General features: G+C 43.4%; 2 protein-coding genes across 4 annotated transcripts; one reads left to right on the top strand and one right to left on the bottom strand.

The window, feature by feature from the left end:
* The first annotated feature begins 20 nt into the window (after positions 1 to 20).
* OARD1 (O-acyl-ADP-ribose deacylase 1) lies at positions 21 to 5768 on the top strand. Of its 3 annotated transcripts, none has more exons than XM_003897581.3 (6): positions 21 to 295; positions 946 to 1025; positions 1345 to 1489; positions 2487 to 2545; positions 3611 to 3723; positions 5121 to 5768. In XM_003897581.3, the coding sequence occupies exons 2-6, from the start codon at positions 987 to 989 to the stop codon at positions 5221 to 5223; spliced, it is 459 nt and encodes a 152-aa protein (XP_003897630.1). In that variant the 5' UTR covers positions 21 to 295; positions 946 to 986; the 3' UTR covers positions 5224 to 5768. The 3 variants fall into 3 exon arrangements, with proteins under 3 accessions (XP_003897630.1, XP_003897629.1, XP_009203373.1); XM_003897580.3 differs by having other exon boundaries at positions 21 to 311; XM_009205109.2 differs by having other exon boundaries at positions 21 to 396.
* A 1881-nt stretch (positions 5769 to 7649) lies between these two features.
* Positions 7650 to 19373, bottom strand: APOBEC2 (apolipoprotein B mRNA editing enzyme catalytic subunit 2). Its single transcript, XM_003897579.5, has 3 exons — positions 19085 to 19373; positions 10830 to 11394; positions 7650 to 8438 (listed from the first exon to the last, which is right to left on the bottom strand). The coding sequence occupies exons 1-2, from the start codon at positions 19213 to 19215 to the stop codon at positions 10851 to 10853; spliced, it is 675 nt and encodes a 224-aa protein (XP_003897628.1). The 5' UTR covers positions 19216 to 19373; the 3' UTR covers positions 7650 to 8438; positions 10830 to 10850.
* Between the last annotated feature and the right edge of the window lie 1379 nt (positions 19374 to 20752).

The following is a 20752-nucleotide window of genomic DNA, read 5'->3' as shown; positions in this document are numbered from 1 at the left end:
CGACTCGTGGTGGGCAGTTTCATTACGCATGCGCGGGCGGCGGCGGGACACCACGGAATTTACTGCCGGAAGTTCGGCGGCCTTCGCCAAAGAGTGTGGGCTCGGCTAGCAAGCTAGAGGGGCTCGTTTCCGCCCCGCTACCGGGCGGGGGCGGCCATCTTAGACGCGTGCAATTAAGGGCTTTGGTGGGATTGGCTCAGCGTTTGGGCTGGTCCGCTGCTCCCCACCTACCAGGGTCGGATCCGGAGCCCTTCCCCGCGGGGCGGGGACCTCCAAACAACCGACTCCTTTCCAGGTGAAGGGTGACTTGGGTACGTTGGGGCTTTGAGCGAGCCTCCCCGCACCCTCCCATAGGACCCCAGGACAGACCCTGCGTCCTCGCTGACCCGCCCTAGGGTAGGAGACAGAGAATGGGAGGCTTCTCTAGACTCTTTCCTTCTCCTACGCACCCCCCCATAAAAGTGGGGGGCTGAACGTTCCTTGAGAGGCGGCCTTCCTTTCCCCACACCTGGGGCTCAGCACGCCACTACCTTGTACACTCTGTGGTTGCGGCTTAACGGGACTATGGCCAAGTCCCTTCTGTTTTCCTAAGCTAAACCCACTGGGGAACTACTTTTGCGTCGTGCACAGAAAAGGGGAGCGTCCTAAATCCGCCTTGCTCGGGAGTGGCCCTGGAGAAAGGAGGAGGCGTGTCTTGGGGATGGGCTTTGCTTCCGCTGACGGAGCGGGGCGCTCCAGGAAAGCGCGAAATGAGAGCGGGTCGCTAAGCATTCTTCCTCTTTTTTGCCCCAGAAGAGTTTTGTATTACGTACCTGGGACCGAAAAAAACTCACATTCATCGATAAACGTTGGGGAAAAAAGCCTATTAAGCTAGTGTACAGGGCAATCAGAATATTATATACTAAGGCTGCCTAAGCATTTTTACTTCCTTTTCCCTTCTCATAGCTGAAGAAACACTTAAATTCTGGAAATAGCGACTCAGTATCATGGCCAGCAGCCTTAATGAAGATCCAGAAGGAAGCAGAGTGGGTAACAACTATTAACCTATTGGTGAACTGAAATTCGTAATCATGGAGGTCAAAAGCATAAGCACTTTTTAATTAAATTAATGATTGAATTATCTCTTTTTTTCGCTAGCTGATTTACTTAAGAAAGGCTCAAAATTCTAGGCAGGGATCATTCATTACTTTCCTTTTACACATGCTGTAATTGATTTGGCTTTAAATCAGATTGCAGGAAGGGGTGCCGGGAGAGGTAGTCGTGGGGGACACGAAATACAGAAAAATAACTTAGTATTTTTCTGTGTCTAATAAAACTTTGTCTTTTCCTTTGCACCTTTTTTAGATCACTTATGTGAAAGGAGACCTTTTTGCATGCCCTAAAACAGACTCTTTAGCCCACTGTATCAGTGAGGATTGTCGCATGGGCGCTGGGATAGCTGTCCTCTTCAAGAAGAAATTTGGAGGGGTGCAAGAACTTTTAAATCAACGTGAGTTTTGGAAAGCACTTACCTGGTTTGCCCTGGCTAGAGCACCTTTTAATCTGTTACACTTTAATAAAGAAAACATGCGGGTAAAGAGGGGATTCCTAAGAACCAAATGTTTTTAGATTTTCCTCCCCAAGAATGGCCTCTAGTTTGGACCTTTATACTTATCAAACCTGAACTCCTGTGAATGTTTTTAATCTCTTCCTCTTGTATCATAAAACTTTCTTGACGATATTACTGCACTTCTCTGAAACTTGAAATAACTGAGGTGCTTAGTCTATAGGTTGGCATTCAAGATCCCCTCCTTACCAATATTCTGCTTTTTCTTCGAAGAGGAATTTAGAAACCTCTTCTTCCTTACAGACCCCTCCCATCACTTTCTACGGGTGACTTTAAACCAAAAATGTGCACTAGAATCCTATGTAAAGCTTCTGAAACAGTCTCTCAGACCACATTCCAGGCTTAACAGACTCATTGTCCACAGTAATTCTTAGCCTTAGACAAAAGCAATTCTTACTGCTTTGTATTATAGTTATTTGTAATGATGATACCGTCTCTGGATTGAAAACTCCGTAATAATTCCTTTTTTCTGTGTCTATATTCCTCTTAATGCCTTATACAACTCTTTGTATGTAAAAAGATAATTATTGAGTAAATACACATTTGGCAAGTAAAAAACTATACATTATAAAACAATTTCAAGGCAATAGACAAAGTTTGTGGACAAATGAGGTTATATTTGAAAGTAGTAGTGGGATCAAAGGTGGGTTGTGAGGAGACATGATTGTAAGAAAGCTGTAAGTTAAGGAATATAGTATTTGGGAATGCTGATAAAAAGCAGAGTGTTTATGGGAGACAATAGATCTTCCGTATTCCCTTCTTCAGTGGTGAAAATTATTTCTAGTTCTGAAGTAAACTCAGATCTGTAAAGATTTTAAAATCTTAGAGATCAGTGTTTGGTTTTCTTTTTCATTTCTACTATTAAATAACTTTTTCTTAGAAAAGAAATCTGGAGAAGTGGCTGTTCTGAAGAGAGATGGGCGATATATATATTACTTGGTAAGATGGGCCAATTCCTTTTTTTTTTCAGGGCCAATACTTAATACATTTTGAGGATTTGTAAACAGATGGGCTGTACTACATTTGTGTTGATCATGATGGTCCATTCTAGACAACTAAGGATGTCAAAAAGCTTCCATCTTATGACAACTCCAGTACAGTGATGGCGGCTACTTGGAGCACTGGGTTAGAAAGAAATGTGAGACTGCATCCCAGCTTTGTGGGAAATTCCTGTGCCATTTACCATAGGCCTGTTCTAAGACTTGGAAAAGTTAGGAATGCCTGCCATACTGTATTTCCTAGGCATTGTGATATAAAAGCAATAATGTCTCAAGAGACAGATTTCCCAAAGGAGCTTTTCTCTTATTCCGTGTCAACTAGCACACTGCTAGCAAGCGGGTGAATAAAAACAAAATAAAATAAGTACAGTCCCAAATAATACCTAGCTCCTCTCCTAACTACTGCCTGAATGTGGGGTTCTTCGACAGTCCAGGATGGCATTTGGTTCCTGAAAGGGGGTGACTTCTTTAGTGGTGGTGGTGGGTAACTTACAGCTAACCCACTACAAGCCTGATCTGGATGGCAAATTGAGTGGGGAGATGTCCTAGCCCCTTTGAATTCTGTCCTTAAAGCTTATGTGGCTTCCAGTGTTTTAACTTTGGGACCCTACCAGTTTTTTCTGTTGTTTTATATAGAGAGACAAGAAGCAAGCAAGCACAGTTTCTAAATAAATAGAGGCTTTTAGCAGGGAATTTTCAGGTGGTATGCGTTCTTCGCTGTTACAGATATGCAGCTTATCTCTTGGATGTGGCACAGAGACTTCACTTACCTTGCTTAAAAATATTGACAATAGGCACCACTAGCTAATCTCATGGGTTTCCTAGGAAAAGGAAAGATTACTACGTGGCAGAGTCTGGGTTTCTCCATCTCTATTTAGTGGATTTTCTGGAGGCTCTCCCATAAAAATGTGCTTACTCTTTTACTTATCAGGATGTTGGGGCAATGTGATGACTTTTCTTTGGCTATCATTTTGGGATGATGAAAGTTTGAATTCTTTGTGTTCAGATTACAAAGAAAAGGGCTTCGCACAAGCCAACTTACGAAAACTTACAGAAGAGTTTAGAGGCAATGAAGTCTCATTGTCTGAAGAATGGAGTCACCGACCTCTCCATGCCCAGGCAAGGAAATCCAGGCCCTAAATGGAGATTTAATTGATTGGTGGGGTTTACTGTCTTACCCAAAGACAAACAAAAGCTTAACCCAAAATACAGATTTAAAGGTGGACAAAAGTCAAAATTTTGTAAAACCACCAGTGAACCAGTTGTCTGGTCTTAGGCCAAGGCACAGCCATTTTCTAGCTTGAGTTGAATGAATCAGGACAATTACCTTGAAGTATACATCTGCCTGAGCCTGCTTAGCTGAGAGCGACCGTTGTCATTGAGCCACATTTGTTGAATTCTCAGCACCCTCTGCTTGAAGCTTGGCCTTTATTCCTGAAGCAATATGAGCTAAAGAATCAAGACTGAGCAATGGTGGTTTCCCTCTTGGACCACTTCCCATCTCCCAAACCTATTACTTTGTGTCAAGAAAGTTGTAAATTATCATTCCCTTTTATACTGCATGCTTCTTTTGGTCAGTATGGGTAACAGCCAGAGGATCTGTCCCTGATGTAACTTCTTAGACCTTAGCTATTGGGAACTTAAGGGAATGACATTGAGGGTTCGTTCAGTAGTCCCTTTACTTTCTTTTCAGGCAATGGGCCTCACCTCTTTTCTTCCTGTCACCCTGGTGGATTTGAGTCAATGCTGAGCATACATGCAATTTTGTCTCAAGCCCCACATTACTTTGAATGTGGCCTCAATGTCCGTTTACACGGGTCTTTGATATATTTATGGTGTATGTGTCAGAAACTATTTTTTTATCACAATTCCTTACGGACTTAATTATCACATTCTGACATGAAATTAGCAATTTTAAGTGTCTTTTCCCTAGGGTTGTTGAGGATCACTAGAGTAACATCTTGGGAGGTGCCAGGTAGTAGAGTTTTATGACTGAGTTTATTCTTACCAGGGTGTTGAAAAGACCTTACTCCTGGATTGCAACCATTTTGCCATTTCCCAGCATTCCATCTTGACTATTTTTTTTTTTTTGCGGCTCCTGTACCTCATTCCTTTTCTCCTTATTTTCGTTAACATTCTGTTACCATAAGTGCATTTTTAAAATACCAACCTTTCCCCATCCATCCACAGCCAATTTTAGTCAGTAGTCATAGAGGGATAATGAGTCTCCCATGTCATGACAGTTATACATTTCTAAATGTAGCATGAAATAGTTGGAAAGTGGTATTTTATTAGGCAAACAGAAGTGATAGTTTTTGGATGTCAGAGCTGTCTAGGAATGGTCTTAGGTGACTCACAACAAGAACTGACTTCCAAACTCCTACCATGGTTGCCTATAAAGGTGTCAGACTAGATTATTTGTTTTTATGCTTTGAGTGGATATAACTTGAAAGAGAGAAGGAGCAGTTTCCTAGACACTTTCATTACCATCAATGGAGATATTTTGTCTTTTTCAGGATTGGATGTGGTCTTGATCGTCTGCAATGGGAAAATGTATCTGCGATGATCGAGGAAGTATTTGAGGCAACAGACATCAAAATTACTGTGTACACACTCTGAACCAGTGAATGTTTTGGATGTTTCCGTGTTCTCCTGTGTCATCTCTACTGGGCCATAGGACTGGGCAAACCTACCGTAAAATAGGCAGAGGAAAGTTTCATGAGAAGTAGTGTGTTTAACAAGACAGACTTTGGTTGCTGTATTCAAGTATTTGGACTATGACTGTGGAGGAGGGGTTGCTTAGGATATGTTGCTGTGTTTTTTTTTTTGAAGAAAAGTAAGGAGTAGGTGGCTTGATAATAGGCAGGGAAACCAGATTGTTGGGACTATGACCTTCTTCTCCAGTATGCTACCTGATTTGTTTGGCTGGCCACTAGGTGGCAGCATTGGTTCTACTTCTCTGCTTTTTAAGAGAAATTTCAGGAAGGATGATCAGTTAGTTTGGCATTTTTTGTCGTTTGTGCACCTAACTTGGTGTTATTCTTATGTCATCAGATTCCTCCTAGGGGAGAGTTTTTGTTTTAATTACAAAGTTAAATTCTACATTGTTAAGAAATTTGTGGTGATAAAAATGGAAAAATAAATATTTGGGTGGGTTTAGTGAGGTTCTGTGCTTATGTGTGTGTGTTCTGGACGTGGGTAATGGAAGATTCACCTACAACTTAATTTCAAACAGTCAGACAAAGGGTCAAAGTGGGAGGAGAAACAAAGTGAGAAATAAGAGATAAAACGACAAGTCAAAAGGCAGTTTTTTAGAATCTCCTCATGGTGAACTTTTCCTCTCTTTTGTCCACTGCTTGGTTTCTGTGATTGAACCTTTCTGAATTTAATCATGAAAACAAGTGAAATAATACATGTTAAATGCCTGTTAGAGTTCTTAGCACAGAGTAGTGACCCAGTGAATCAGTGATTCTCAAAAATCCTTATGAACCTTCTTTAAAAAAATAAAGGCAACTTCCTCTCAAAAAATTCTCACATCTGTCATCCCAGCACTTTGAGAGGCTGAGACTGGAGGATGACTTGAGCCCAGGAGTTTGAGACCAACCTGGGTAACATAGACCCTGTCTCTACAAAAAAAAAAATTAAAAATTAACTGGGCGTGGTGGTGCACACCTGGAACTACAGGTGTAGTTGAGTTGAGGTTGAGGCGGGAGGATGGCTTGAGCCCCGGAGGTTGAAGTTGCATTGAGCTGTGATTGTGCCACTGCACTCCAGTGTGGGCAACAGAGCAAGACCGTATCTTAAAAAAAAAAAAAAATTGGTGGTGGGGTGGGATGGCCACTTTTGTGTTTTTAACAAGAAGATTTGAATGTACAGCCAACTGGGGTCTAAATATTAGTCCTCATTTCTTCCAAAGCTGCAAGGACCAGTCCTCTATTGTGCTTATGGTAGGAAAATAAAGTTCATGGATTTAGCCAATGGTTCAGTATCAGAGCTATTTGGGAAACTAGACGTTTTCTTTTTTTCCCCTTACTGTGGTATTGAGAGTTAAAACGCCAGACTTGCTATTGATTTTCTCCCTAGAGTGACTTTGGGTCTGTTACAGGACTTGCTGCTTTCCCAGGTATAAAAGAAAGAACAACTGTATTTTAGAAGGGGCTGGTTAAAACACCAGGAAAGTACTGGTTAAATATGATCTTTGTACCTTAGACTGTGTTCTTATCACAAATCAGCCTGATAAGAGGCAACAGTTTCAAAAAAGTATTGCACTTTTGTATTTCTAGGTGGAACAGACAAATTCTTCATGTTGTTGGGGTAGGGGCAGTGGAGGGTCAAGTTCATTATCAAACTTTTAGACTGAGGCTTTTCTTGAAGCACTGCGTTTGTCCACATAAAATTGAAGGGAAAAAGGAAGGAGAGATTGTCTAAATACAAAAAATTGAAAATGAGAGTGGAGGATAAGAAACTTACAGTATTTTGCTTAACTCTGCAATTACAGATGTTCCTCAACTTATGTTAGGGCTATGTCTGGGTAACCACATCTTAAGTTGAGTTCAGTTGAAGAGTATACTGAATGTGTATGGCTTTTGCACTGTTGTAAAGTCAAAGAATTGCAAGACAAACCATTGTAAATTGAATACCATCTGTAAACCTTAACACAAGTCAAAACATGGATTTTCTAGGCTTCCTTTACTTTTTTAAAGAGATTATGGTTATCATTATTATTTTTTTTTTTCGTGGCGTTTGAGCCTAGATTCTTTAAACAGAACCTAGTCTCATCCAGGACTGGCTGTCAGTGGAATTCTGGGACTCAGCAGGAATGTGATAAAGCACTTCTTCATTTGCTGATAGTAGTCTTGGGTCAAATTCCGATGACTTATCACACTTGAAGCCTGGGGAAAGGAGGCATGTCCTGGTAATCAGGGTGAACACATTATTCCTGGAAACCTAGTTAGAGTTTGGCAAACACCCAGGAATTCACCTGTGAATTTTTGCTTCCACATAGGACTCAAACCTTTAAAAAAAAGAGAGACTTGACATCATTCTGCCATTACCATCAAACATCATGTATTGAATACTTTTAAATGAGTGTATATCTGAACATTAAACTACTACTTTTCACCCGCTCCTCTCTAATAAAGAAGCTAGTTGCTTTTTAACTGGCATTTGGGATGTGGCTACCATAGATTTCTCATGCTTTTTGTTCCACCTTCTGCCAGATTACTTGCCTTCAGAGAAGGGAAAGGCCTTCATTTGATTGTCGTAAGAAATCTGTATGGGAGAGTTATTCTACATTGTCTAGGCAAGTCCTGGTTTAACCATGGCTTGGTTCATAGCCTGGGGTGTCCCCGTGTCTGGGACTGGCTCACTGGTCTGTGGCAACTTCCAAATGTTCGAGTTTCTTAAAAATCTGGCCACGGGAAAAACACACCACTTCTTTTATTAATGTTGCTGTTTTTCTTTTTTTAAAAAATACCCAACTTAACATAAACTGCATATTTCAGAAATCTAAACCTTGGGTCTGAGGCTGTTTGTGTTAAGCAGCCCCCTTGGTTGAGCAATTAGGACCTTCAGTCCCATAGTTGACTGGAGCCCATGGATGGTTGCATTTCTCTCCTTGCAGGTCGCTTTCGTCCTTCCCAAGAGCAGCATTAGAGAGAGAGGCACAGCCTAAATGAATTACAGCATGAGAAGTATATTTCAGGTCCTCTAAGGGCCTTGTCCAGTATGATTGGTTGGTGTCAAATGTTGTCCAGCTCCAAATGATATTAGGAAGACAGGCATGTCCCAGATGGCTATACATGTCACTGCTGTCTTGGTGGCAACAGGAAGACCTTGGTAAAATAAACAAACAAAACGTCTTACTGAGAGCCCTGCTGACCCCCAACAATGACTCGTTTCTTTTTGAACTAAGGCTTCAGTGTGCCCTTCCCAACAAGTCCCTTAATTTCTCCTCCAGAGTTTCCTTTGGTTTCTGATTTACCCAGGATTGACTAAATCAGAAGCCAGTCTTTCGTTCATGTTTTGATGTAGTTTACACAGAAAAAGCCCCAGAAGAGATCTGCTTTAACTCTTGGTCTTTTGACTAAATATAGGATTAAATACTATTTTGTCATTTTTTTAAAAAAACAAAAGATGAAATAAGAAATGTGTAAAATAAGACACTTTATTTAACAAATGCTCATTTCTCAAGATTATTTTAAGTAAGCAGGGTTGTTGTTTTGGGCTTTTAGATTAGAACTGTATCTCATGCCAGTTTTTTTTTTTTTTTTTAACTTAGTGTATCTTAACCTTTCCCTTCAGAACATGAGCAATTCAAATAGAAGACAGGGAAGCATGTTAATGGGTCCAGATAATATAGTTATATTTAATGGAAGGAGGGTTATAATTAAAGATGTCTAGTAATATTTTATTTAAAAAGAATCTGACTTATTTACTTTTTCCTCAGTGATTTATTTCTTTTACTTCTGTTTAGATTAGTGTAAGATACAACCCTCAATCCAAAATTTAAACATATTTTAAATCTTCTTTGAAATGCTTAATTTTAATGAAAAAAAATCACTGAAAAAAAAATTTTAAAAGCCCTAAGGACTTGCTAGTTAGGCAGCTGAGTCCTTGACTCTGAAAGCTGTTTGAAAGGAAAGTATACTGGGATTAAATTTTAAGCTGCCGGTTAAGTCTGTAGAATCTATGTTGGGTTTATAATTACAGTGATAGTACATACACTAAGAACATCTTCAAGGAATTCTAAAAGTTAAATTTTATATTTTCAGAGGGCACCCTGAGAAATCTGTTTTGACTACTGTTCACCACTACCAAGTGTCTTATTTTATGTGAGCAGAGTACCACACAGTATACCCTACCATAGGCTCACTGACTTCACTGACTGAGTCCTGCTTTTTTAAAGAAATGGCTGAAAGTCGTATCTTCATGGGTTGGCAAATGCTCAGCTTGAGAATGATCAGGTGCCCATGCGCATGTCTGATAGAAAACACCTGTCAACATCAAGCCCTGGAACACTGATATTTCCTAAACGTGTCTATGAAGTGACATCTTCTCTTAAGTGTGTTAGGAGTGAGAAAGACCAAAAGTAAATTATCTTCATGGAAGCATGTTGTTTTCATGTTTTAGTAATATGTGAGTTGTTGCAGAATTAAAGTCAGGTAAGAGTGTCGTGAGGACCCCTCCTCTATTACTGGAAGATTTTGATCAGTAACTGGGACCTTGCAGGGGGGGCTTAGTCATAGCATTTCTGTAGGTGCAAACTCCATCAGACTGCAAAAAAGGATAGTAAAGGATCGTTTAGCCCTCTTTCCTGAGGGTAATTGGCCTGTTTCTGTTAAGAGTTTAATTTACCCTCAGCAAGGGGCCAAATTGGCCTTAATTGTGTCCTAATTATTTGCTTAAATAGCTAATCTTTCTCCTATCACCTCTTGATATCTGTGAGAGGTTACTTCTGAGCTGCTGCCTAATTTACAAACATCTTTTTTAACTCTTTAAATATTTCTGCATGGACCAGCTTGTTACTGTATTATCCCCATTCCTGCATTCAATGTCCTTCATGAATTCTGCTGAGGTCTTCTCAACATAAGGAAAATGTTCTCGTATTATATTTTCACTCAGCAATTATTGGTCTCCTTCAAAGTGTAGCCATTTGTTTGAAAACATGAAAGCAGGTCTGGCTAAAAAAGAATTAAATACCAGTACATTTGGGGAATTTCAAAATTACCATAAGTGAAAAAATTGGCCCTGAAGGACTGAAAAACATTCATTAGAGAAAAATGGAATGGTAAGGTTGCCAGTGGATATGGGAGCGGGACATCTAGAAGGTGTCTAGAGTTAGTAAGCTCTGACATGTACACGGGGGCATACTCAGAGGATTTCAGTATCTTCTCTGCTGTGGTTCAGTAGCAGGTCCTTGCACATCTCAATCTTACCAAAGAAGGTCATCTTGTCTCATGAAAGTTTTAGGATTCCTGTCAACCTTGAGTATTGTAAGTTAGGGGAAAGTTACTTTGATACGGAAGTGTGGGAGGGAAAAGTTTAGAAAGGGATTCAGAGTAAAGAGACATGATGTTCTAAACTATATTTACAACCAGTCAAAAGCAGAGAAATGAAACCCTTCCAAAGGAAAATCAGATGTATCACTCATTCTACCTGATCTCACACCTTCTACTGCAGTTAGCATCATAAAGTGATGGTGCCATGGCACCATGAAAACTCACATGAGGCCGAGCCCAGTTGCCCTACTTCAGGATGTCTGCCAGCTTCTCCTCATAGTATAGGAAGTTCTCCTGAACGTCTTCCCAGGGCTGAAAGGCCTTGGATTCACCCTCTTCTTGCTCCACAAAATTCTGCCAGACGTATTCGAAGTCCTGGGGCTTCATGATGCGCAGTTTACAGCCAGCCTCCTTCAGCTTCTTCAGAGCAGCCTGGATCTCCGGCTCCTCCCACATGAAGAGTCGCCCCACCAGAATGAGCAGACGCAGGTTCTTGGTCTTGCTAAGGGTTTTGGTAATGCGGTCAGCGCACGCCGCACAGGGGCTGGAGGACACGTACCAGGTGACATTGTACCGCAGGGCTGGGTCAAAGGCTGGCAGGATGGTGTTGAAGAAAGCTTCCTCTGCATGGGCAGCCGCATGTTCATCCTCTAGGTATCCCCGAGATGCCTGCACTTGGCCCCCCTTGCCCTGTGCTTCAACCACATAGCAGAGGAAGGTCTTGTTCCTCCCGGAACTGTACTCCACATTCCGGAACTGGAATTTAAAGAAGTTGGCAGGCAGCCGTTCTCTGTAGGTCAAGGAGACAAAAGGACAGGAAAGAATAATAAGTTCTTGTTTCTAGAACCAGCCTAGAGTAGGTAGCTCTTCCAGATCAGTATTTCAGATATGCATTCACTCTTACTAGAAATAGGTCTTGCCTGTGGTAACATGAGTGACCAAAAAAAAAAAAAAAAAAAAAGTATTAAAAAATCCAAAAGGGTCTCTCTGAAGGAGAGGAGAATTTGGATTGAGGTGTGCATTCTGGTAACCCTACTAGGAAGGGTCTCCAAACATTGTCTCCACCATCTCTCTTCCAGCACAACACACCCCTACATTTCTAAATCATTGAATCTTTAACCTGCCTATACCTTAGAATCACCTAGAAGACTAAGAATGTTAATGCCTGGGCCTCATGCCAAACCAATTAAATCAGAACATGTGGAGAGTTGGTCCAAGCATCAGTATTTTTAAAAAGCTCTTTGGATGATTTCAATAAGTGGCCAGGTAAGTAGCAAGCATATAAAATTTCTCAAGACAGAGCAAGACAAAGATTTTGCAGGCATTTTATGCTTTCTTTTCTCTTCCTTGTAACTCATGTAAATTGCATCTTGGCGTGAAATGGCCTAAAACTTGCAATACCATGCTCTCCTAGTGACTACTTCTCAAGTCTGTGTTAACTTTCAGGTAAAGGGATTGTCACATGGTAAGTGTCCAAGAAATTTTGTCTGTGAGGCCAGACTACTCAAGGGTATCTTGGGATAATTAAGCCTGTATTTAGTATTGAGTCACTTCAAAATCTTAAAGGACTTAGTGTCTGCCCTCCAGATGCTTATAATTTAGCAGCTAGATTGCAGCTGGACAGAGAAGATGTCAATGAAACAGCTGAGAACATTACAAGACTGCTAAAAATGGATAGGTACAGTAGGGGAAGTATTATGAAGGTTCTCTAAAGTATAGCCTTGATTCAGGAGGCAGTAGAGAATTGTTACAGGTTCTTGAGAAGAAAAACAATAAAAGTGATGTCCATGCAAGATTACTCTGGTGGCAATAGGCATATGGTGTGAAGCTGAGGAAAAACCTCAAATTGAACAAGTTCAGTAGGTGTCTTAGGACACTAGACTCGGTGATGAATTGTGTGGGTGCCTTTGAGGAGGAGATGGATGGTTCGGAAATGAAAACAGCAGGATTTTTTTTTTTTCCGGAACATTCTACCATCAGATTTGTTTAAGTAGCATGATAGGTCTAAGTATCATATTTAACTATAGCGGGAAAAGGCCAGGAATTCTGAAAATTTTGGTAATAACAAGGAGAAGAAAAAAGAGTTGAAGATTGTTTTTACTTTTATGTGTATGTGTGTGTTTTTCTAAAATAGGCAAGATTTGTGCAAGTTTGAAGGCCAAAGAAAATGAAGTTTTAATAGGAGAGATGAAAAATGTCAGGAGAGGAAGAGATGAGTACCAGCTAGAAAGACTCAATGTTTTCCTTTTTAAAAATGTAATCTCTCTGGCTACCCCAAGAGATAGCTATGGCACCATTGATTCTACTATTGCCTATCTCCACCTCTTCTCTTTATGCAAAGAAGTCACCAGACTCCTTGGGCTGCAGGGGAATCCCTGGTATCCCAGGGCCTTGGCTGCCTAGGGATAAGCAGCAGATGCCAAAGATATGAGTAAACTTGACTTATTTCCCTGCAGGATTCCCTCACCCCCGCCCATCACCAAAATGTGTCCACCACCCAAGTTTCCATGTCCCTTGCTGTCAGGTTCGTTTTCCACTGTGGAGATGGATGTGTTTGAGGACCCAGCCCCAGGATTCCTTTAGGTACTATACTTAGCTCTCTAAGCCCCTCTGTCCCTAGTTGGAGGTGTTTATTGTTTACTTAACATTTTAGGAGAATGGATAGCCTGATGTTTCCCTGCTCTTCTTCTCAGTCCCTGTTAGGCGTTCACTTATAGTGAGTGCTCCCTAAAGGTACTGACCCCACCAGACCACTCCTGAACTTTACCAGTTGCCAAATGGTCCCTTCAGTTCCTGGAGTGCCTTTTTGCTTTTGAGAAGCACAGAGCTTACCTTTCCTGCCCAAACTTGCTCTTCAAGCCCTTTTGCCCCCCTCCCCAAGTCTAATCCAGGGCCACCTATATGATGGATTGTCAGGTGGAACCCTTGCAAGTATTCATGGCTACTCAGATAGCTTGGAGGCTTGAACAGTAGTTGCTGTGTGGTCCCTCTTTTCCTTCTGAAGCTCCCAAAAGCATGGCTCCAACTTTGCTCAGTATAGCCCAGCTGAAAGTATGAATTTAGGCCAGTGTGAATTTGGCCCAGCATGCAATTGCAAATTGGCTTGGATGGTTGTGAGGTGACTGTTTCTTTCTGCCCTTCTTAAGCGCTGACATTTTCCCCTTCTCCTCTTCCCTAGGCAAGAGGAGAAGACCCAGAGAAACTTGAAACCTCAGGGAGAGGAAGAAAGGTCATCTCTATAAATACCTGTTTCCGACCCCTCTGGCGAGCAGCCCTAGAATCTACTCTGTCCCTCAGCAGAGCCTTCTGGACTAGATGCCTCAGGAAAAGAAGTGCTTTCAAGGAGCAAAGGAAAGGCAGGGAAGGTTTGGTTCCTAGTCGTTCCCTTGGGCTTGCTCAGAGACTAAACTTGTTTGATTTCTGAATGGGTTTCTTGGTCTTCTAGAAGGAGCAAAAAGGTCAGATGAGATTCTTTAGGCCTCTCACATACTGAAATAGCTAGGTCCTGGGGGAAAACTAGGAGAACAGAGGTAGTAGAGGTCTGGAATTTCTACAGGGAGCTAGACAACATGGCCATCTCGGGCAATTTTGTAGACTCAGAGAATAAATTAACACTATTATGCCCACTAGTGGAAGGAAGTAAATAATGACACCTACTTGTTAAATAATCACCAGCAGGTTTTTTAAAGTAGCATGATAGGTCTAAGTATCATATTTAACTATAGTCCTTTACATTTAACCCAGAAAATATTTTACCAGTAGAGGTGTATGTGTGTGTGTGTGTGTGTGTGTGTGTGGTGGTGGGCTGGGGGTGGTGGTGGTGGTCAGGAGAGAGATGCTGGTAGTAGATTTCTTTCCCTGATCCAGTCACTTCCTCATGCATAGAAAGCTACAGCCTGATTTCTATTCCCTCTCCCCAGCCTCTGATAGCACCTTGTTAAGCACTGTTTCCTGATACTTTCTGCAAACAAGGCCAGTCACACTTCATCTACTTAGACCCAGGCTACTGGGCATTTCAGTTCACTTGGGAGGAAACAGAGAGTCCAAATATCTAGAAAAAAAAAATGGGAAGATAATCTTCTTGATGGAGGGAGAAGGAATGTGAGTAAATGTAATACATTTTTCTCAGGTTCACGTTCAAAACATTTGAATTTTTTAAGCATAAATCTATACTGTGAAAGGAAGCAACCCAGAGGGCAGTTGAAGCTGGGCTGAGATTAAACATTTGCTCTAGAATAATCCATGAGTGGAAAAATCTACTCACAGGTTATTATGTGTTGACTTGTTTCAGCTTTCCCTCACTAGACCTACTGGTGACTGGCGTGAAAGAGGGAAGATTGCTGGTTTCGTTGGCCTTCTGCTTTCTCAGAGCACTTTTCCAAGCAGATATCAAGAAGTGGACATAATCAGAAAGAGTAGTAAGAGCAGGAGCAGAGCATTCTAGCAGCCTGACTCCCTAGAGCTGAGAAGGGAGCTCCAGATTGTGGGACTGGATGGGATTTTGCCCAAGGGAAGCCCTGGACTTGCCTGTTTTCCCTGGGAGGCATGGTCTTTACACCTGAGCTTTGACCTGCCCCCAACCCACTGTGGAAGGCAGGTTGGCCAGTCAGTGGATCGCCTTCTTTTCTTGATGACACACCACCCAGCGTGCTCCAGAGGCCAGGGTGAGGGTAAAGGGCTGTGTGTGATGTTAACTGGTATCGAAGTCCTCTCACTCCTTATCTCGCCCTTCTCCTCTGGACACTGCCTCTCTGTGTTCCTTACATGGCCAGAGTAAACTACTGGTAGCTAAAGAAGTGGTTAGAAGAAGAATCATTCTGTGTGCCATTTATCTTTGTTCCATAATAATCCCTTGGATAGGAGGTTCTGCTTTCTGTAAAAACATACACAACATAACTAGAGACAAAGCCAAGCTCACATCAAGGGTGTTGCCAGGCAGAGTCACAGTCACTTCTCACTGGGTTGGAAAGCTGGGGAGCAACCAGCTCTAGTGCCCCAGAGCTCCACTAAAACGTGCTGTGTCCAGAAGCAGGCATGAGCCAGGGGAATTCTTACCTAAGCCTCATGCTGCTGGATCTTCATACACCCTGAGCTGCTGTCCTCAAGAAACCCTCCCCCAGTTCACTCTCTATCTTGTCTGACAGAGAGCCTAAAAACCACACAAGAGGTTCTTATTCATTAGGTCATTCATTTATTCAACAAATACGTATTGAGTACCTATCAGGAGCTTGGTGCTAAGGATAAAGCAGTGAAAAAGACAAAGTGCTATCCTCGTAGAGGTTGAATACTAACGGGGGAAACAGGCAGTAAATGATCAACTCCTATTCAGTAAATATAAAAAGAATCCTCTCTGGTTTTTTGGATGCAGTGTGATGATTTGGAGTCAGACAGTCCTGGGGTTCACATCCTACTCCATCTACAAGCTTTGGCCATATGACTTAATCCCTCTGAGGTTTAGTTTCCTCACCTGAAAGAGTGAATAATCCAACTTCTAAGGTTTTGGACAACAGTAGACACTCAAAGCTAGTCTGGGCACAGTGGCTCATGCCTGAAGTCCTAGCACTTTGGGAGGCTGAGGCATGAGGATTGCTTGAAGCCAGGAGTTTGAGACCAGCCTGGGCAACACAGTGAGAACCCATCTCTATAAAAAATACAAAAATTAGCTGGGCGTGGTAGCATTCACCTGTAGTCTTAGCTACTTAGGAGGCTGAGGCAGGAGGATCACCTGAGCCGGGGAGGTTGAGACGACAGTGAGCTGTGATTGCACCACTGCACTCCATCCTGGGCAACAGAGCAAGAAGCAATACCCCATCTCCAAAAAACAAAAAGGAAATTGATGTATGATACATATGATGCCTTCTCCAGGCCTCAAATTGTATCCTTTGGAGCTCCATCTTAAGCATTACCAAACTCGATCCATTTTCCACTGCTCTTCTTCTCACTTTCAGAGGTTTCTGGTTTTCAGTGGTGTGCTGGTAAGTGTAACGCTCAGCTCTCTGATAGAAGGAAGAATCCCTGATTTCTAAAGTTTGCTGATTTCCATAAGGTAAGTACTCCCATTATGGAGATTTCAAGCTCCCGAGGTGATATCACTGGATGCAGAATTGGGAAGAGACTTATAAACCAACAGGAGCTGGCTTCAGCACGCTACGGCAGTCCTAGGCCCTTTTCCAGAACATTCTACCATGTTATTTTGTTAATGTGCTCAGTTCCACTTTCTATCCTGAATGCCCTATTCAACCATGAACTGGGCATCTCTCCTTCCTACCAGCTACGCCCTCCTCATGTCGGACTGTTTCCTGAAAAGCCACCTGCTCTTCTGCTAGTTTGTGGCCCAAATATAAGGAGCACTAAAGATCTTCACTATTGGAGACCAGGCTAGAAAAGGAGCTGCTTTGGTGACCCCCTTGACTCCAGGAGGGATTCCTGGGGTGAATGCATCTCAAGAGGGAAGGAGAGGAAAGCTGTTCCCTCAACCTGTCCCTGTACAGACCCAGCTGCACCTCTGGGCTATTTTAAGCCATCTGTTTACCCAGAGGAGCCCAGGAGACAGCTCTCCACAGCCGTTACTTGTGGCCAGGAAACACTCAGGGCTCTACCTCCCACCTGAACTGCTCACAGAATGCTCAGAACGCTGCCCCTTCTGTGCCTCTTTTTCTGAGCCTTGGGTCCTAAGAAGCCTCTGATCCTCTCTACCTCCCAGATGGAGATAACGTGGAGCTCTGGGAAACCTGGAACCCAGAATGAATAAGAGACCAGTAGAAAGGATACTTTGCTGGGAGTCAGAAGATGTGCCCGGTTCTGTGGTTTTGGACATATCATTCAATCTTCCTGAGTGTCAGTTTCCCCCTCTGTAAAGTGGCAATAATACATCTCCTTCTCCTACCTTTGTGCTGAGTGTTGAATGGTCTCATGTTCATGAAACTATGTTGTGATTATAAAGCCCTGGACAAATAGAAGTTATGTCAGTGGACTTAACCCTTCAGGATCCATTGCTCTGGGACCCCCAAAGCATGTTTAGCTCAACAAACAGTCTAATTCTGTTCTTGACCCACCTTGCCTCTGTGTTGGAATGCCACACAGAGTGTAGTGTGCACACGCGTGTGTGTATGACTAAGGATAGTGTGTACCAGCATGCTTGAGTGTTAGAAAAAGGCTCTCCTTCCATAAGAAAGCCACTGGAATTGAGGACTGTCCTGGCCAGGCTGCCCTAGGCTTTCCCTGTGTCTATATTAATCTGTGCCCAGCTGCTCCCTTAATCCTAGGATGAGGGTGAGATTAGTTGGGTGGGCATGGGCAAATGGAAGTTCAGGGGCTACTCTTGCCTCAGGAAATAGGATGCATTTTCCCTTAGGTTCTCTTGGAAATCAGAAAACATCTGAGCTGGAAGGGACCTTACTAGTATAGGTTCTTCATGTTATAAGTGCTAAAATTGTGGCTGACTGGAAAATCGCTTGCCAAGCTTGAAATATCAAGTCCAAATTGCCATTCAGGGCTTCCTTTCCCCCTTGAAAGCATCATGCCTCCTTTCTTCCTGAAACTTCTCTTAGTCTCGCACCCACTCTGCCTGTGGGCATTCCTGGACACCCCATGAAGGAAACGTTTGGTTCAGGGAGGAAATGTGGCCTTATAGATTCCTTTATTCTTTGCTCAGGATTTAGCAGGGTCTTCCACTACAGGAATAGAAAGGGAAGAGGAAGAAGCCTACTTAGTTTTCTTCTTGGAGATGACATAATCTGGGTAAGACAGAGGTACCCTGCACACAGCCCCCTCCTCGCAGTCTGTAGAACCTTTTCTTTGGGTCCCAGTTCCTCTAGGCAGTGCCTGAACATGTTGGAACAGCTCCTGTGTCCATAAGCTCCTGGGCTGCGTTATCTGCATGTAATTTCCCTGTTTCTCTATGGAACAGCCCCTGAGGAGACTCAGAATAGATTTAATAAGAAAAAAGCTGCTTCTGAGTCTTGGGAAAGGATGGATCTATCTTTCCTGTCTTGGGAGCTTCTACTCCAGGAAGGAGCTCTAAAGAAAGGGCTAGAGGCCTATGGCTAGTGGAGAGACCCACTCAGGAACAGAGAGAGAAGTTGAGGGGAAGGGGTGCTTTGACCAGAGCCACATATAGATGTGCCAGTCTCATCCTCTGTCCTCACCAAACTCCCTGGGACTAAGCCTCTACCCAGAGAGGCAGGTGGCTTTCCCAATACCAGGAGGCCTGAAGGGTAGTTTTATATTCTGGGCTCTTGCCTCCAAGGAGCTCCTCCTACCTCACCCTGATTAGAGAGCCCAAGGTGTCACCCTAAGAAGCCATGAGAATTTGCTGCTGGGTCCCCTACCACCCCTGCCGTGCCCACTGGTGCACTCTCACTGCTGCAGGGTTGTAGCTGGCCCTGACGCCTAATAAAATACCATCCTGAATTTCCACAGCCTACCCCAAGCCTGCACTCTTCTAGGGAGCAGAACCCTGGCCCACATCTGAGGCTTACCCTGTGACAATCTCAAAGGGCGGCAGCTCAATCAGCTCTTTCAGCTTCTCAGGGTCGTCCAGGTTCTCCAGATCCTCCCCATTCTGGGAGGCAGCCTCAGCGGCTGCAGCAGCCTCTTCCTTCTGGGCCATGGAGGGTCTGTGGCTCAGGAGTCACTGAGAGAAAGGAGAGGCAGGCAGATCTGGGCCAGGCTCTGGCGGCAGAGTCCCAAGCAGCTGTCAGCAGCTAAATCTGGCTGGGAATGACGGGAAAAGGACCCAGCAGGCCAGACTTCGTGCTCTCCCCACTTAGCCACAGGCTTTATAGCCAAGGCCTCCTGCCCCTCCCCCAGGCTCTCTCCCTCTATCTTTTTTTAATTGAGTGACGGCGGGTGCTGGGGTGGGGGAATGGAAAATCTGGCCATTAGTATCCCCTATTTATCAGTAGGCAAAGACAGGAACCTGGCAGGTGGGTATGGCTTGGCCTGCTCTCCTCTCCCTCTCCCTTTCAGCTCACCTCATGTTCTCCCCTTTGTTTCCCACCCAACTTCCCTAGCTCCACTGGGGGAGAGTGTGGAAGGGGCCCCAGGGCAGGCATCTTGAGATTTAGGAGGGTGGCCTTCTGAGATTTAAGCAGGAGGAGATGTGTGTGAAAGGGGATGACTGCAAAAAGACCCAGACCATTTCCTCTGGGGGAACGTGGGTTTAGGAAAGGAGGGGCCCGGGAAGAGGTGGGATCAAAACTGACAATTTGGAGAGAAAGTGTGTGAGTTGTGACTCAAAAGTGGCGGGTGCCGATTTGCCTATTACGAAGCCATAATGTAATGTCAAATCGATCAGGAGCCTCCCTGAGTAACAATAGCTGCCATTTACTTAGCTCAGAGATTTTGAAATAGGCCAGGCAGTGGGTTTAGGGGTTTAGATGAAATCAGATGTATGCTTGCCACAGCCGTGGGAGGAGATGTGTATTATCCCACGTTACAGGTAAACTGAGACTCACAGAAGTGTGCAGAGCCAGGATTAAAACGCAGGCCTTTGTACTTCAGGCCAAATATTCAACCTCCGTGCTATGTGGCCTCACAGTCAGTCTTTTATTCATCTTAACAAATATTTATTGAGCATCTAGTCTCTGCCAGGTGCTGTTTCAGGTACTGGGAATATGGCAAAAGAACAAAGCAAATGAAAATCCCTGCTGTGATGATTTGTGGAGCTTGAGGGACTGGACAACAAATAAGATAAGTAAAATACATGGTCTATTTGGTGCTGATAAGTGCCAAGGAGAAAAGACAGGAAATGGAAACAGGAAGTGCTAAGAGGTGGGGTTACATCCTTATAGGATGGCCAGGGTGAAAGACTTTGAAAAGGAGACAATTGAAGAAGGTGTGACGGAGGCAAGGGAACTAATCATTTGGATATATAAGAGGAAAGCGTTCCAAGGAAGGGAACAATGTGAGCAAAGGCTCTGAGAAGGGAGCATTCCTGGGGTGTTTGAGGAACTAGTGAGGACATCTGGGTGACTGGAGAGTTCTAAGAGATCAAACCAAAGAGATAACAAGGCTAAAAGGGACTGGGGCCTTATGGGCTGTCATAAGTACCTTGCTTTTTCTCTGAGTGAGGTGGGAAGCCTTTGTCTCTGAACAGATGAGACAGGTGGTCTGAGCACTTGGGAAGAGCAGAGGCAGGGGACCAA

This window comes from Papio anubis, chromosome 6 (assembly GCF_008728515.1).
Source record: "Papio anubis isolate 15944 chromosome 6, Panubis1.0, whole genome shotgun sequence".
NCBI classification, from domain to species: Eukaryota; Metazoa; Chordata; class Mammalia; order Primates; family Cercopithecidae; genus Papio; species Papio anubis.
This window is presented reverse-complemented; position numbering and strand designations above follow the sequence as displayed.